General features: G+C 31.5%; 2 protein-coding genes across 8 annotated transcripts; both read right to left on the bottom strand.

The window, feature by feature from the left end:
- Window positions 1–3,093: 3,093 nt before the first annotated feature.
- On the bottom strand, window positions 3,094–4,912 carry LOC7453854 (remorin 1.4). 6 transcript variants are annotated; one of them, XM_024586440.2, is made up of 6 exons: window positions 4,747–4,912; window positions 4,552–4,620; window positions 4,148–4,329; window positions 3,794–3,974; window positions 3,596–3,677; window positions 3,094–3,507 (listed from the first exon to the last, which is right to left on the bottom strand). In XM_024586440.2, exons 3-6 carry the CDS (start codon window positions 4,269–4,271, stop codon window positions 3,316–3,318), a joined length of 579 nt encoding a protein of 192 aa, XP_024442208.2. In that variant the 5' UTR covers window positions 4,272–4,329; window positions 4,552–4,620; window positions 4,747–4,912; the 3' UTR covers window positions 3,094–3,315. The 6 variants fall into 6 exon arrangements, with proteins under 6 accessions (XP_024442208.2, XP_024442203.2, XP_024442200.2 ...); XM_024586435.2 differs by having other exon boundaries at window positions 4,049–4,318; window positions 4,747–4,911; XM_024586432.2 differs by having other exon boundaries at window positions 4,049–4,329; window positions 4,747–4,910.
- Window positions 4,913–13,411: 8,499 nt separating this feature from the next.
- On the bottom strand, window positions 13,412–16,328 carry LOC18105533 (uncharacterized). 2 transcript variants are annotated; one of them, XM_024586418.2, is made up of 3 exons: window positions 15,796–16,328; window positions 15,333–15,410; window positions 13,412–15,064 (listed from the first exon to the last, which is right to left on the bottom strand). In XM_024586418.2, exon 3 carries the CDS (start codon window positions 15,029–15,031, stop codon window positions 13,616–13,618), a length of 1,416 nt encoding a protein of 471 aa, XP_024442186.2. In that variant the 5' UTR covers window positions 15,032–15,064; window positions 15,333–15,410; window positions 15,796–16,328; the 3' UTR covers window positions 13,412–13,615. The 2 variants fall into 2 exon arrangements, with proteins under 2 accessions (XP_024442186.2, XP_024442185.2); XM_024586417.2 differs by lacking the exon at window positions 15,333–15,410 and having other exon boundaries at window positions 15,796–16,325.
- Window positions 16,329–17,310: the final 982 nt, after the last annotated feature.

Here is a 17,310-nt window from a genome sequence, read left to right as displayed (position 1 = left end):
ACTTCATCCAAGTTGCTTAGATTGAATAAAGATGTGATATAAGGTATGTTGAGATTGTTAGTGCATGTTAAATTGAGATTATAAACATTAGTTGTGTGTTTTGATGTTGTTTACTATGTGTAGTCATTGAATAATGGTTAGATTGAGAGAGTTTTCTCTATAAAGGGTAGATTTTATTAGTTTTATTTATGTAAGATTCATGATTAGTGGTATTAGAAAGAATATTGGAAGGAAATGGGTGCCTTGAATGATGAAGAGATACATTAAAACATTTTGTTGTTTGGTAAAGTGACAAGCTAAAAAATGACAGATTTATCACAAGACTTCCAATTGTAATTTGACTCTGTAAATAATACAATTTGATATACATATCTCATGAAAGTAATGGGTATGGGTTGTAGCTTTCAAATGCAACTGGTGTTGCGTAATTTGAAGCTATGAAACTCTAGATAGCAGTTAAACACTGATGAAAGGTCTAACCTAAAACCTACTGGACAGTACCACATGTTACTATCATGAGCATTTTTTGATACATAAATGGTAGATTTGGGTTCATCCCCCTCATAAAGGTTGTGTCTTTATGTCTTTTCTTTTTAATGAAACAAACCACGTTTAAAATCGAGTTCTAAAACTCCGTTTATGATTGAAATACTAAACAATGTTCTGAGGGGCTTAAGCTAAATGATGAAAATAATTAATTGCCAACCTTTCCTTAGAATTCGACATTATGGAAATTATGATAAATAAAACATTATGTACATATGTGAAACTTTATAGATTTGTCCTGCGTAGTGAGATAAAAATTCTAAATTTAGATGACAATTGAAATGATATTTTTGTTATTCGTGGAATTTGTTGGTGATGTCTGTCTTTATTGGTATAAGAGAGGTTGCACTAGTGGGACAATAGTAAGGTGTCGCATCTAGAGGTCAGATACTAGGTAGGTCTTTTTGCACCTTAGTTTTTTCTATTTTGTATTTTAGTCTTGCAATTTATTATACTTGATAAACCTAAGTAAAGGTGTAAAAGTATATTGAAAAAGGATTTATGGAAAGTCAATGATTTTGTTGTTTTTATGATTGAATGAAAGTCAATGTTTATTACTTCCATTAATGAAAGAAAACCAATTATTATGTTGTTTTTATTATTGAATGTAAGCTAACATGTGTTATTTTCTTGGGGGGAAAAAGCTAATGTTTGTTGTTTTCTAGGTAAGACAAAGCTATTGTTTTTTGTTTTTGTTTTTTTGTAAGAGAAAGCTAATGTTTGTTGCTTTCTGGGCAAAAAAAAAAAAAATCATTGTTTACTATCACTAAAATTATAAGATAGCAAATGAGTATGTTGCTTATTTGTGAAATGAAAGTCAATGATTTGTTGTTTTATTATAAATGGAACCAATAAGGTGAAATAGCTGAGAGAGTGAAATCTATTAGTATAATTTATTTACCTTAATTATGTAAATAACTAGTTTGTAATTAATCTTTTGTAAACATATAACTGTTAGAAATATATATGTATCTTTTCTATTATTTGTTATATATTTCCTTTCTTTTATATTACTTGTATGTTTGAGAGTTTTACTTTACTGTTTGTGACTTGTGGAAATTAATTGGATGTTTGAATCCTTCGATGGTGTTGATGTGGATTAAGGTCTATAATAGTTGGACCATGTGTTATAATGATATTTATGGTAGGTTCGAAGATGTTGATAACTTGGTATGATTCAAATATAAAGGAAATTATGTCAAAATTTCGGTAGAATTCACAACAAAAAAAAAATTAAAATATTTGACCTTAATATTGCACATAAGCATATTATTCAGACATAACATGTGATAAGAAAAAAAAAATTGGATGTTACACTCGCAACTAATGCCTCTCCTGCATCACTCAAAGTTTTACATTAAATTCATTTTTTTAAATATCAAGAACATACTTCTCAATATTCTTTTAACAATTCAAATATATTTTACTCATGAATACAGTTATTCTTTCATTATCAAACATTAAACTTAAGATTTCCAACTCTTAACGTTCTAATATAAATGATATTATAATTCAAGTTTATTTCATGCTTACACACATTATATTTTTCTTTTCTGTATAATAATCATCCATTTTCCTTTAATAACAAAAAAAATCAAAGAAAACCAAAATTAAAAAATTAAAACACAAAATAGAGCTACAACAAAACAATAGCTAAAAGATCTACAATAGCTAAAAGGTCTAACCGTTTCTAGAAACGATCTAGTCATTTTTCAAAATATCTAGCCCGTTTTTGTTAGTGGAAAATTTTTCTCTTCTCTTTTTCTCTGGCCAAAAACTTCACCATTGCAACAAAATTGTTTTTTACCTTTAAGATAAATCCATACAAGTTACATAATAAAAGATTTGTTCTTATTCCTATTCTGTTATGCAGCAGCTTTTCCTTGTTCTCTCAATTCCTCTTGTAACAGAAAATTTTAAATGTTCATTACAAACACACGGTGGAATATAAATGGAATATAATTTTAGACCAAACAAAGATAAAATGGTCTATTTGCAGCTTGGAGTGATCAAGGATTTAGATTTCCTGGAGCTTCATAGGGGGCCAGGGCCCTCCCTGAAGCACCATCCTGTCTACAACCCGGCTTTTGATACCCCGACTACGTATAGTTTGTTTTTGGAAGCCTCTGAGAAGCTGAGTTCCCCCCGCAACGGACGAGTAGAAGCAAAACTTGAATTCCTTTAAGTTGGTTATATAGCGCAGACTATTTTTTCTGTTTTGTTTTGATTAAAATCGGAACTACAGCCTTGTTTTTTCTTCTGATCTCTTGAGCTTAACGAAAATGTTCTTCATAACCCACACCAAAACTTGTCTTCTTAATATACTTTCCTGCAATCTCTTTCATTAATCTGAATCCTCTGCAGCTATAATACATAAAAGAGGAAAATTTCTACCATGAACAGTTTTATTCAATATCTCTCACACCATTAAGAGTCTGACATCCGGATATGTGGGTGTGAAGGAAATTCCAAAGCCCGCTGGCTGATGCTGATTAAATTACGTGTTTGATGATCGCTGAGGTGTGATGAATCTCGCATCCATAGAAATAAGAAAAGTGAGGTGCTTATATATTATATGAATCAATAGTTTAGGTTTTTGTGCTGGCAGGCCAGAAAGACTTCCCAGTGCGAAACCCAACAGCGCTCATACCAGTTATTAGAGTCATTTACACAAGTAATTCATTGGTAGCTGTAATAAATGGTTACACACGTGTCAAGTTTATAAAATACTGTACATGCATAGAATAACTTTGAAGTTCTTTGCAACATTCAGCAGCAGAAACACCTCGAAGGACTCCTTCCCTTGGAACGCATGTGCTTTGCCTTCTCTTTAACCTCAAGCTCTTCATTTCTTCTTTTCTCCTCCAACTGTCCTCTTGCTCTTCCAGAAATCAAATCAATTCTCGCTATCTTGTTATGGTAATGTTGCATGTTTCTTGCCCTTCTTAGCTCCAGTTCGCTCTACAGGTCCAGATGTCAGGATAATGGCTAGCTTAATCATTAGCATTCACAAAGTTGATTAGATAAATATCAAATATCAAAGTGAAACCTTCTTCTTTTCCCCATGGAGTTTGGCTCGCATCTTTTTTGCCTTCTCCCAATCAAGAATCTTGGATTTCATTTTCTCATACCTGAAATTTAGTTTTAACTTATTATAACCCAGACTAGGAAGTAATAATAGTAAATGGTTGAGTTTGAACTACTTTTTCAAGTAGATTTGGAACTGCTCAAATAAACTAAGGGTCACCTTCTATTAATCTTTCTTAGCTGATCTTTCTCCCAAGAATCTGCTTTGGTTTCCACAACTTGGCTTAAAGGTTGTCGGTTCATTGGTCTCACAGAGGAGGAACGACTTGGTTTTCTGGCAGGGAAAGCATTTTCTTGTTGCCTTCTGTCCTCTTCTGTTGGTTTTCTAGCTGAAGTTTCACCTGAAAATTATTCCTTTGTTACAGTCTGGCAGTAAACTCTTGTTTGGAATTTTCTTTTGACCGTTGACAATTACCTGCAACTACCACTTCCCTACTAGAGAAATGTCTTTTTACTCTAACAGAACCAGCTGAAGAATCTTGTTTCGTAGTCTTGATTTTTTCCTTTGACTTACCAAAATCCCCTCTCAGCTTTCTTCTGTAGTCTGCTTCAGCTTCTTCATGTGAGTGAATGACAAATGCAGCAGCAGCAACAGCAGTCGCAAACTCACCATCTTGGAAATCGTAATCCTGACTCATTGGCCTAGAGAAGTGCGTCCGGAACCAGTTCTGCCCCTTGTTATCTACTACAAAATAGCTAGTAATTACACTTGTTTGTTAGAATATGAGTCATTTAAATTTACCTTTCTCTCATGAATGAATTCTTAACATCAAATTCAGTCTTTTAATTCCGGAATCATATAAATAATCCATGTAGAAGAGCATAGAATGTTAATATAGCACAGGAAAACAGGACTACAGCATATGTAGTAGAATTAGAACTTTTGTAAACATACAGTTGTAGGAACACCATGAGTACCTGTTCTGAAGGATTCTGTTCGCCAAGGCGGTATTGCTCTCTCCGTGACACTGCTAGATTCTTGCTGCTCTGGACCGGAAAATGTCATCATTGTCAATATTATCTCAACCAAGAAAAATGATAAACAGAAACCATCATACAAATTAACTTTATTTCTCATACTCCTATGAGAAAGTTTGAAGGTACCTCCTTTACCTTGTTAAAATCTTCATCCACCACGCCAAAATACTTGCATTAATTAATGTTTGCCTTTTCTAGGAGGCAGTAGTGTTTGATGATATGATTATGTGATATATAAGCAACAGCCCGGAAAGGAAGTCTTGCAAGATTTGTAAAGATTTAACTTTTAGATCATGAACAGAAGATTGGTGCACGCAAGATATATGAACTATGCTTTGCATGCAGGCTACCGCTGTAGCATATTTTTGCTTCTACGGGAAGCCAAGGATCTGTTTCCGCTTTTCATCCCGCCACTTGTGTTCCATTTCTAATTAACTACTTTCTATCTTACTTTCTACACTAGTTGTTAAATATACATCTTTGCACGAAGAAAAAAGGAAATGGCTCGTTTAATACTTCATTTTTTCTGTAAAATTGAAGTTATAGAAAGAAAAATAAAAAATCCTCGTTAAAATTCTCCAAACTATTTTTTTAATTTTTCAAATATATATATATATATAATTTGAAAGACTCATTTTAAAAGTTTTTCACATGAGTTTCTTTATAATTTTTTTATTGTTTCTAAAATATAAAAAAACATAAATAATATAATATTTTTATTTTATATGCAGAAATTAACTTTTTATCAATGTAAAATATTAAAATTATTTTTTCTAACAATTTTCGAATTTAGTTAGTGTCATAAATTTATTTTTAATTATAAATATTATATAAAGTTTCCCCTTTTTTAGTTGATATTAAGTATAACTTTTTCATGATAATTCTTAATTTGAATAAAATAAAATAAATATTTTATAATTATATTATTACAAATAAAAAATTATTATTATGATTTTTTTATGAACACTAATTACAATTGTGATGTATTTCTTATTCTTTCGGTGAAAAGATTTATTTTTGTTCTCAAGAAATGAACATGATTTTTAATTTTTTATTGGAAAAAAAATCTAAAAAAGGAAAAGAAAATGGTTTTCTATTACTGAACAAACCCTAACATTCTTGAAGATATAACATCTATCTTATTTTACAGTAATTTTAATTCACCCCTGTCAAGTTTATGTGCTCTTTTAATTTCACTTAAAATCTATGATTTATTTCAATGAAACCCGAATTTTTCATATTTATTCTACGTTTCATTTTAGTCCATGTCTGCTGGGAAATAGTAAGGAAAAAATGTCAATTTCAATTTCATCCTTGAAGTTAATAGAATATCTTAATATAATCAAAAGGTAAGAATGAACATTTAAAATTAAAAAAAAATCATTAAAGAAAGTTATTTTCTCAATAAAATAAATATGATGAAAAACAACTAAGCTAAAAAAAAATATGATATGTCAATTATTGTTGTTATCTCTCCTACCCTCTCTCACTAATATATTATATCTACATGTTTTATCAAATTCTATATCAAAATTTATTATAAAATGTTGAACAAGATTTTTGAAAAAAAATCAAAATCAAAATTTCTGAAATTGAGATTGAGATTGGGGATTTATCTATAAGTATTTGTAAAAGGTTAAGCCAAAATTTAAAAAGGGAAATAGTGTATTGTCTTTATCGCAGTATATAGAAGAAATACAAGGTGAATGAGTAGTGCATGCCCTAATGCCGTGTAGTAGTGCAGTTGGAAAAGAAAATGATGTTGATGACACTTTTAAAGAAGTAAAGGTGTGTTGATAGAATTTGCAGATTTGATGTCGAAAGAGTTGCTCCAAGGCTTGCCTTTTATAAAAAAATATACAACACCAGATTGATTTGGTTTCAATGTTTAGTCTACCAAACAAGTTAATATATAGGCCTAGCCCTAAGAAAGCTAAAGAGATGCAAAGAAAGGTCATGGAGTCTGTGTGCTCTCTTTGTCCTTTTGGTCTTGAAAAATAATGGTTCATGGTAGATGTGTGTTGAAAGCTGAGCCATTAACCAGATCACAATGAAATATATGTATCTGATACCACAACTAGATGATATGTTGCATCAGTTAGTAAGTTTTAGGATGTTTTACAAGACTGACCTTAAAAGTAGCTCCTATAAAATCAAAATCAAGTCGAGACATGAGTGGAAGACAACTTTTAAAATGCATCATGTGTTATATGTGTCAGAACCAAATTTTGACCTTCCTTTTTTATATTTTTCAAATAAAAACATAAAAGCCAAAAACATTGTGTCTTTTTGGTAAATTTAGTCGATTTTAATCATTTTTTTTATATAATTTTTACGTGGACAGAAATAATCATGAAAATACAAAAAAAAATACAAATATGCAAAAAAAAATACAAAAGTACAAAAAAAAACATATGTAGGGTTGAAATTGGACCAATAATTGAGAATCATAGGTAAAAATTGAGTTTAAGAAATTTTGGGTCATAATTGAAGCTTGAATTAAAGAAGAAATTGAGAAAAAGACTTAATTTGATTTAATTTAGCTAAAAATAAATTAGAAGTTCAATGATGAGTTAGAATTAAATAGCCAAGAAGTTCAATGATGAGGGCTCAATTAAAAAAGAAAAGTTAAATTGGGACTCAATTTGGCTTAAAAATGAAGAATTAAATAACCAAGTACTAAAATGAAAACAATGGGGAAATTAGAGGATATGTGCTAATTCGGCCAGGGTTATAATTTAAAGAAATTAAAGAAAAATAGGTGAAATTAACCCAAATTAGGAAAATTCAAAGACTAAGAACTGAAGTGCAAATGGAACTGAAATGGGAGGACAAATATGAAATTTGGCATGATTTTAATTAGCCGAAAACCTTATTTTGATTAAATAAAAAAAAAACATCGTTTCAAATTAAGTGAACAATGTGTTTGGCTTAAGTTGAGGATGAACAAGTTTTTAAGATTCACATCATTTTGGTTTCTAATTTTGTAGATTTCTAGGTATTAAAGGAAAGTAAAGGCAATTGACTCTTCAGAAATCTTACAGCTTAATTTTGATCCTAATTGATTCTTTTGGCATTGAAATAACAGAAGGAAAGTGTTCTCCAACATGTCGGCTACAATCTTGGTGCAAAAAATCATGACTTAACTCCTTAAATCTAATCCAAATTTTGAGCCAAACATACTTTCTTAATTAGCCTCTCTTTAAGACCATAAACTCAGCCTTTCCATTATTATTCAAGATCTAACCTTCAACCTTCGATTCTCTCACCACAAATCAAGTGAAGAAGGGTTGGTGGCCAACACCTAAGTTGATTTCCAATCCAAATTCATCAGGACAATCTTCGAGGATTCTATTTTCATGAAGTTAGTGATTATTCCTTGTTAGTTTAATATAGCTTGTAGTCAATCAATTGGTTACACGTGACATTATTATATTCATATAAATATATATTTTTATATTAATAAAGGTTTAATTTATCTTTAATACTCATATAATATTAGATTAATGAATCTAATATTTGATTTGGCTACCATATTGAGCATAAGCAAATTTTTATACTCTTTTTAATTTGTACATCACTGATCACTTAATTGTGTGGCATAAAACCTATGGTTTTATTTTTGTCAAATTAGTACAGTAAACGTAAAAAATTGGTAGAATAACTTTGTTTGAAAAAGATTTTGTGAAATAGCACATTTTCACCTTGTCGCGCTTTAGAATAGCGACATTTACTAAATGTCGTGCTTTTGAAGCACGAAAAGGTGAATGTTCAATTATCTGGTTTAACCGTTCGACCGGTTGGATCCAGTTGTATTAATCAGTCGACTGTTTCATATAAAAACCATAATTTTATGAACTTTTTCTTCCAAACATGTTTTATGAGTTAAAATATATATATTTGTCCAATTAGTAGACTAAAAAATAGACTCTAATTAAAATTCAAAAAGTTATTATTCACACAATAGTTGTCCTTTGTTTTTCAATGTCAATGATGTAGTCGGACTTGTGATAATGGGTGATTCTAAGCAGTCAAGTATGGGTCAACCATAACTAAATGAGGATTTGTCATAAACAAATTACATAGATGACCTAGCATGTGCATTCATGGGCCAGTGGGACAGGTCTAGGCCCAAAAGGAGGTTTGGTCATGCTAGACCAGAATAACGAATTAAAAAGGTTTATTACTTTTGATCCGACTATTAGATTGCGCTCAAATGTTTACAAGATTTTTCGGATGCCATTTTTCCTAGTGTAGCGATTGTGTCACTATGCATACCATCGGATCTTTAGATATCAAAAATCTCGTTGAAACCCCTGGTTTTGGCAGTTTTGAGATTTTCCTTGTTATTTTCAGAACCGGTCGACTAATTGAGCCAGATGATAGCACACTTTCACCTTGTCATGTTTTAAAAGTGTGGCATTTAGTAAATGTCATACTTTTGAAGCACGACAAGGTAAAAGTGTGATATTTCTCTAAATCTTTTTCAAACGATATTGTTTTATTGATTTTTTATGTTTACTGTGCTAATTGCCCAATTTATCCAAAACCTTTTTCAAATCTCCAAAACAAAGAAAAACAAACATTGTGTAGCATCTATGTACAAAGTAGTAATTAGGGCTAGAATGTTCTTCTGAGTGAATGTCTTTTAATCATTACACAATTTCTTTCTTTTGTAACAGTGCTCTCCTTTCGAGTTTTAGAACAAAGAACTAGATAATACATGTTATGTTACGGGTCAGGTTAAATTTTTCTTGAATATAAAAAAAATATTCGGATATTGCTAATACTTTGTTTCTAGTGGAAAAGGTTTTTTAAATTGTGTGAGGGTTGACTCATTATAACCCGGTTGACTTTGTAAGTTCAAAAGCAACCCATACAACCTACAAAACATAGTTTGACTAAAAATAAATTCAAGATGATATTTTTTATATATATTACGATAACAACATATTGGATTGACTTCGATCAACCCAGGTTAATATGTCAAATCTACGACTTAGGTTATGAGACTATAATAACCCTATAGAAAGCAAATCAAAATAAATTATGAAGCCTAATTCTTAATTAATCCAATGTTGAAAGATAAAATTGAAAAAAAAATCAATTAAAAATGATCTAAAAAGGTGACCCGAGTTAACCTTTCAAACTCGCGACCTGGGTTATAAGACTGAGATAACCTCATGAAAAACAAATCGAAAAACATTACAAATTACAATCTCAATCAACTCAATGTTAAAGAATGAGATTAAAAAATAGATGAATTAAAAAAAAAAGAACATAGAAAACAACCTGAGTCATTTAAACTGAGATAACCTCATAGAAAAAAAAAATTTAAATGACATGAATAAACTCGGATTAACCTGCTAAATGTTCGACTTTCGTTATGAGACTAAGATAACTCTCATAAAGAGTAAATCAAAATAAATTACAAAAGTCAATTCTCAACTGCCCTTTTTAGACCCAATGTTAATGATAAATTTTTAAAAAACTTTAATTAAAAAAACGACATAAAAAATAAGATAAATCAACCCAGGTTAACTTGTTAAGCACTATTTTCAAGTCATGAAACTGGAATAACCTAATAAAAAAACCAAAATAAATTATGAAGCCTAATTCCTAATCAAACACAATATTAAATGATGAAATTGGAGAAAAAAAACTGAGTCAATTGGGTTAACTCGTCAAACCCGCGACCCAGGTCATAAGATAAGAACAACCCAATAAAAACAAATCCAATGTTGAAGGACCCATGACCCCGGTCATGAGACGAGATAACTTCTTAGAAAGAAAATTAAAAAAATAACTCAATTTAACCAAGGTTAAAATACCAAAACTCGTGACCTTGATCATGAGATCAAGATATCCCCATAGAAAGAAAATCAAAACAGATTATGAAGCTCAATTCTCACTAATTAGGTATTGAATAATGAAATTGGAAAAAAAAATCAATTAGAAAAAGGACACAAAAAACAACTCGAGTCAACTTAGGTTAACCCGTTAAGCATTATTCTGGGATCATGAAGCCGAAATAACATGATAGAAAGTAAATAGAACAAATCATGAAGTCTAATTCTCAATCAATACAGTATTAAATGATGAAATTGGCAAAAAAAAGTTAATTCAGAAAAAAAAATTTGAATCAATCAGGTTAACTTGTCAAACTGGGTTAACCTATCAACCTACAATCTGTACCATGAGAGTGTGATAACTCAACAAATAAATAAATATAATATTAAAGGATGAAATTAAAAAAAAAGAACATTAATTGCAAAAAAACCAAAGACAAAAAAAGAGCAAAGCACTATTACAATGAATAGTGTTGTGTGAAGAGGGGTACAGTGAAACCCCCTCCTCTTTTAGTTTATAGTTAACTAGATTTGTGGACCCGCGCTACATCCTGGGTTGGAGCTAACTCAATTTAACTTGTCAAACTCAAAGGTCTAAGCAATGGAACCGGGATAAATAAATAGAAAATAAACTGAAGAAAATCAAGAAGCTTAATATCAAAAGGCTCCAATCTTGAACGATGGAACTAGAAAAAACAAATCTTAATCAATATCATGTTGAAAGATAAAATTGAAAAAAATATTAATTTTAAAAAAAACTTCAAAGTAAATTCAACAAATAACAACAAATAAATAGAACCAAGATAACCCAAGTTATTTTTAAAATTAGTAAGAAATTTCATAGAATGTAATTAAATAAAAATAATGAAGCCTAATCTTCAATTGAGTAAATGCTAAAATCTGAAACTTCAAAAACAAACTAAATCAAGAAACTCAATTTCCAACCAATTTAATGTTCAAGGATGAAATAAAAAAATTAAAATAAATTGCCAAAGGAAAAAAATAGCAATTAAAATAATAGGGATCAAATTTGATAGGAAAAAAAAACCTAAAGAGAAAGCAATTGTAAAACAATTAATTTAAAAAACTATCTTAAATAAAATAAATAGCAATCAAAAAAAGAATAAGAATCAAATTTAAGAGATGAAAAAATTATAGGGGGATGAGATTGAATAAGAATTCTAATTTTATAAATTATTCCAAATAAAATAAATAGTAATCAAAATAATAAAGATCAAATCTAAAATAATAACAAGTTAAATGGTTGCTTTAAATTTTTGAAGGGGCAAGAGTGTAAATCAAGAAGGAGAGAGAAAATAAAAGGGAAGAGGTCTTTTATGTCAAACCTGATGGTCATTGGCTACAGAGGACGCTGAGACAATTTTAACGCCAACATGAAAGGAGAGGTTTGGTTGTCGGACGGCGCCGTATGTGCTGCTCAAAGGGCGAGGGGATCACCCACGTGCTGACATGTGCCATTTTTTAAAATAATATTTATATTTATTAAGTTACAAAATTGCTCCTAAACCAACATGATAATAACAAAAAAAAAAAAAAAAACCTTGTGAGAAATACAAAAATTCCCCTAAACATAAGAAGAAGAAAAAAAACTCTCTTTCATGGACATTCAAGTCATTTAATTGTTCTTAAAAAATATAAAAAGCTCCTAGACTCGAGATTAATAATTTTTTACTTTTAACAGTAACTAAGTAGTTAAACTATGGAAAAAAAAATTAATGACTAAGATGTTCCCGATCAAATAAAAAATGACAAATGAATAGTATAAAAAGATGCAATTACCCCTAATACATAACTTATATTTTTTTGAAAAAAAAAGAAGTAAAATGGTAATTCTACCAAGGTTGTCAATTCCGTTCCGTTTCGTCCGGAATGGCCGAAACGTTCCATACCAATTCAAAAAACGGAACAAAACAGAACAAATTTCATCTCATTTTAAATCTCGATCCGTTCCAGATTTTTCGGCTAAATTCCACCCGGAACATTCCTGTTTCATTCCACATGTTCCGTTCCGCTCTTGAAAAGCCATTGAATCAAATTGAACCTTGTTCAATTTAATTAATTAAACCACCCAATTATAAAAAGTTCTTTTTCATTACAATTTTCAATAACAATGATATTAATAATAATATTGAAAATTATTATTACTATTTTCATTAACAATGATATTAATTTTTTAAAATTAGATTTATCACTAATATATATGGTTTATATTCATGTTGTTTTTTTCATGTTTATACTTTGTAGGAATTTGAGCAGTACAAAGGATGTTTTAGATTCCATTAGCCTTGATAACATTAACCTAACTTTATATTTAAAATATTTGTGTTAAAACATTTTACTTTCATAATATTTTGATATTTTGTTTAAGTTGAATTACTTTAAGTTAAAGATCTATTTAATCTTGACTATTTAGAAATATTTTAAAATTTAAAATTATATTTGTTTGACATTGTGTTTGTATTGCATAATTTATAATTAATTTATCTTGAATTTGAATTATGTTTGTTGAATATATATATATGAACAGTACAACCCCGAAACGGCACGCCGAAACACTCCGAAACTAAAACATTCCATTCCAATTAAAAAAACAAAACACCTATCGAAACGAAATTGACAACTTTGAATTCTACTATTACAATCAAGGTAATGGAAGAAGTATGTGCATGTTTTAGGTTTTTCTATTTTAATGGCTGCTGGACCATGGAATTTTTGGAAACATTTTCTATTTTCTAAGTAACGTAGTTATGCTAACAGTCAGCTATGTATTGGGTTCTTCATTCCAAGCAAGTCATGGATTCAGAAGCATATTAGATAGAACTCTTTTTTTCTGAAGAAAGAACAGTACCCCACAATTTTAATGCTCTTATGCCACCTCTGTTTAACAATAAATATAAATAAAAGTAAAAATTGCCCCGTTCACAAAGCAATGAAAACATTAACAAGAGGAATGCATTGCATCAGCGTTCGCTCAACTCAATGGATAATTTTGCCTTTCTTTGCTTCACACAAGTTTGTGAGTTCACTCACTCTCATGTCACCTCCATTATTTTTATCTATCGTGTTTTTCATGAATAAGATTATTATATACAAACACAGTTATATGTTCAAATATATAAACAGATATTGGAAACTTAAGCACCAACTGTTGACGAGGTTTTGGAATCCTGAAGAGAGATCACAGTTTCGAAAGCACCAATCAGAGCTTTCACCTTACTCTTCCTGCTCTCGACAAGCTTAACTGCAGTCTCCTCGATCATGTTATTTAACAAACTCTGCACATTTTTCTTTTCTTGCATATCTTGGTGTTCTAAAACAACTTTCTCCGATTCCATTTTTGCGCTATTAGCTTCATTTTCACAAACTTTTTTGCTCTTGAGGTTGTCTTTGCTGGTACCAGTTTCACCAATTTGGCCTTCGCCAAGGGATCTTCGCCTAAATATGAGTCTCCTTGAAGTTCTATTTTCAGGCTGAAGTTCAACCACCATTCCTGACCTAAAATTTACCTTTCTGGCTGCGGAATCTTTACCTGTAGTGTAAACTACTGCATCCTTCCTAGGCCTAGTCTTAGATGGTAGTTTGTTTGCAGCAGTGTTCTTAAGATCAGTTACATAGCATTCATTGCAGGCACTGCTATGGGAAGACTTGGATGATGCCAAAGAAGATATGGGTGTTCGACTAGTGCGAGCTGTTCCATCTTTAATATGTCTAACGCACTTCTTCTCAGAGGATGGAGGCAGATGAGTGGAATGAATTCCTTTCTTAGTGTGCCTCATGATCTTCTTAGCAGGAGGTGCAGACAATCCAGCTGTGAGAGTTCCAATTTGAGAAAGTTTCATAGCTTTGTTCTCATCAGTATCTAATTCACTGATAGGCAAACTCTTCTTTGAAACATCCTGACAGCCAGGTTGCTTGTATTCAGCCTTTACAACTTCATTTTGACCCTTCAGTTGAGAAACTCCTTTAACATAATGTTCGAAAAACACAGAAACAATTGGTCGCATCAGGACTTTCTTGACTGATGAAGAAAGAGCTGGTGGTGCCACCAACTTCTTCTCACCAGCACCTGATCTTACCTTGAGAGGTAATAAAAGCCGTTTTGAAAGTACAATTTCTTTCTTGGTTGATGATGAAACTTTTCGCCCAGTCACAATAGGAACGCTGGAGTTGTGTCTTTTTGAGCCAGGAGATGGAAATGCTCCCTGTCTTTCTGCTAAAATTACAGTCTTCTTCATATTCATGCCTTGCTTTTCTTTGATGCTCTTTAATATGGGATTCCTTGTCTTCATTTCTGAATCATGTTTTGTTCCATATTTGCAATAATCATTGCAGGAACCAGTTGACGATGCGAGATATCGTGAAAGAATATTTACTCTAGTGTAGGGGATAGTTATATCCCCAGTGGAGTACCTTCTTATACGGCCACCTTCAGGCTCGGTATTCTCTGGGATCAGAGAATCATTTTCATGAATCAGAAAGATAGAACCATTATCTGGGATCGTTGACATACAACTCCTCTCTCTGATCACATCATTAGTTTTTTCAATCATTGCTGCTGAAACGAAAAGGGAAATTCCCCAGCCCTGCAGCAGAAGAGAGGAGAGGGACTTTTTCAATCGAAACAGCAAGAGAGAGGACAAAATAAATCAAAACAAAAGATAGACAATAAAAGTATGGCATATTGAAGATAATATGAATCACTAAGCATAACAAGAATCACAAATCATGAGCAATGAAGATCTCGAGTTCTTAAAGTTAACTTCATGGGGATGATGAAAACAAAGATCTTCCTGAGGGCACTGGTGATTTTTTGAAGGAAGCGAGTCAAAATAATAGCTTAGAGAACTAGACCTTCAAAAAACAGCAAAAACTTCATGACCACAAACATAGAAGAGCCTCTCGCATGCTGACTCAAACTTGTCTCGGCACCTGCTAAAGATTTAAGACATGAACATGCATGATTGTAACATTAGCTAGGTGCATAAAAGAAATGCAATAGATGCAGAGATCTGAAAAATGAATTCAAGGCGCCTGGACTGGAGACGGAGAAGGAGAGGAAGATATTTATGCAATTGATGTTGTGAATTTCATTATTTTCTCCATAAACAAATTGAGACAGTAACAAAAACTCATATTTTCTTATTGTTATGAAGATGGCTTCCACGTAATTATTAATGTTTCATAGGAACATACAGGCCTTCAAATTATTGAGACCAGAGTTATTGCATGCATTCTTGGCTCTAATTAATTAAAATTAAAAGCATCAATGATTTCCATCAACACAAAGAAGATGAAATGAAAACAAGGAAAGCACCTTTTGTCCTCGAAGTTTCTCTGCTCTGTATTTGCCTTGGCAAAAACAATATTGGTAAATAGGAAAAAAGAGGTTAACGATAATTCAGTGCTGGATTTTGGGGGTTGCATTACGATTGGAGACGAGAGAGAGGGTTTAACAACCTCCTCGTAAAACGGAAAGAGGAGTCGTCGTCGTTGTCGTCTAATTACATAAGAAGATAGAAACCTGGAAATCCCCAACTTATCCTTACATTATCAATTGAATCTCGTACCAACAACATTGGACAATGCTGCCATCCGGACACCAAAATAGTAAATCTTTCTTATTTTTTCCCGCTTCATAAAAGAGAAATTTACTAAAATTAATTATTACGACATATTGGAGTCTTTTTGAGGGAACCACGTGTAAACTGGACAGAAGATGGTTCCAGGAATGACATTGTTGAGGTAGAAACAAAAGATTGATAAGAAGCCTGTCCAGCTCCGATCATTATCATGTCCTTCTCCAAATTTAGCTAAAAATAAAGGGAAATCTCAGTCCATCACGCCGACTGCCTCTGGTTGCTTGGTTTGGTTTTACCATCAAAGGGAAGCTATCTTATGTAAGAAGATTTTGTTCAAACTCACAGTTTTGCATTAATTCTCGATCCAATCAACTACAATATTCCACACGTCCTCTTTTCCTTGAAATTAAGTCTTGCAACCATTTAACTTCAGTAAATTAGACCCAAAAATTAATGTAAAACTAATTGATTTAGTATCATTTTTTCCTGCTATATCCAGGTTTCTTTTTGCATTATTTAAGCACAACTGTGATATTGAGAATTCAGAGTGTTTTTCTAAAATTGTTTACTTCTGGGTCAATTTATGTTAGAATCTAACCATTCCTAATAGTTTATTATCATTTATTAATAAATAATCATGGTTAAAAAATATTACAGAACAGGACATGTTAGCCCCTAGAAAACATTACAGTTGAAATTAAAAATAAAAAAAATATTGTTTTGATATATTTTTAAATAAAAAAACATTAAAAAAACAATTGATTAAATTAATTAATTAACCAGAAAAGGATATTCAAATTAAAACGCACAACGTTAACGAACTGAAAATTAAGGATCTTGTGACCTATAACCTCAAACAAACTCAGACGATTTATCGAATGATCAAACCCATGAAACTCACTACGATGAATCAGGCCAAAATGACCAACAGCAGCACCAGTATCTGGACACGTCCACATTGAAATAATCCAAAAGTAGAACCGAAGCAAGAGTACGTAGTAGCCACAACAACCACCAGCATCTCAGCAGCAGCAAGCACAACAGCACCCAGCACGATGGACATGCAGATCAAGCATCCCAACCCTCACAGATCCTTTTTCAAGGAAGAATTGAAGACGTTGGAAGTTGGAACCGGTGTTGGACTGAGAGGATAAAGCTTGTTTTGTCGGTTAAAACCTCTAATATTAAATGGCTCAGAGTAATTTTTCCTTTATCCTTTCATCAGTAATTTTTTTATTCTATTTATATTC

This window comes from Populus trichocarpa, chromosome 15 (genome assembly GCF_000002775.5).
Source record: "Populus trichocarpa isolate Nisqually-1 chromosome 15, P.trichocarpa_v4.1, whole genome shotgun sequence".
NCBI lineage: Eukaryota > Viridiplantae > Streptophyta > Magnoliopsida > Malpighiales > Salicaceae > Populus > Populus trichocarpa.
The sequence above is the reverse complement of the archived record's forward strand: the minus strand, read 5'-3'. Positions and strand labels throughout refer to the sequence as shown.

Bases quoted from the DNA above. Each gene is read 5' to 3' on its own strand.
- LOC7453854 (XM_024586435.2), bottom strand. From the start codon at position 4,271: ATGAGTCAGGATTACGATTTCCAAGATGGTGAGTTTGCGACTGCTGTT. The intron at 3,975-4,048 runs GTAATTGTCAAC...AATAATTTTCAG, and splicing joins TAGGGAAGTGGTAGTTGCAG to GTGAAACTTCAGCTAGAAAA. The intron at 3,678-3,793 runs GTGACCCTTAGT...ACTAAATTTCAG, and splicing joins CTAAGAAAGATTAATAGAAG to GTATGAGAAAATGAAATCCA.
- LOC18105533 (XM_024586418.2), bottom strand. From the start codon at position 15,031: ATGATTGAAAAAACTAATGATGTGATCAGAGAGAGGAGTTGTATGTCA.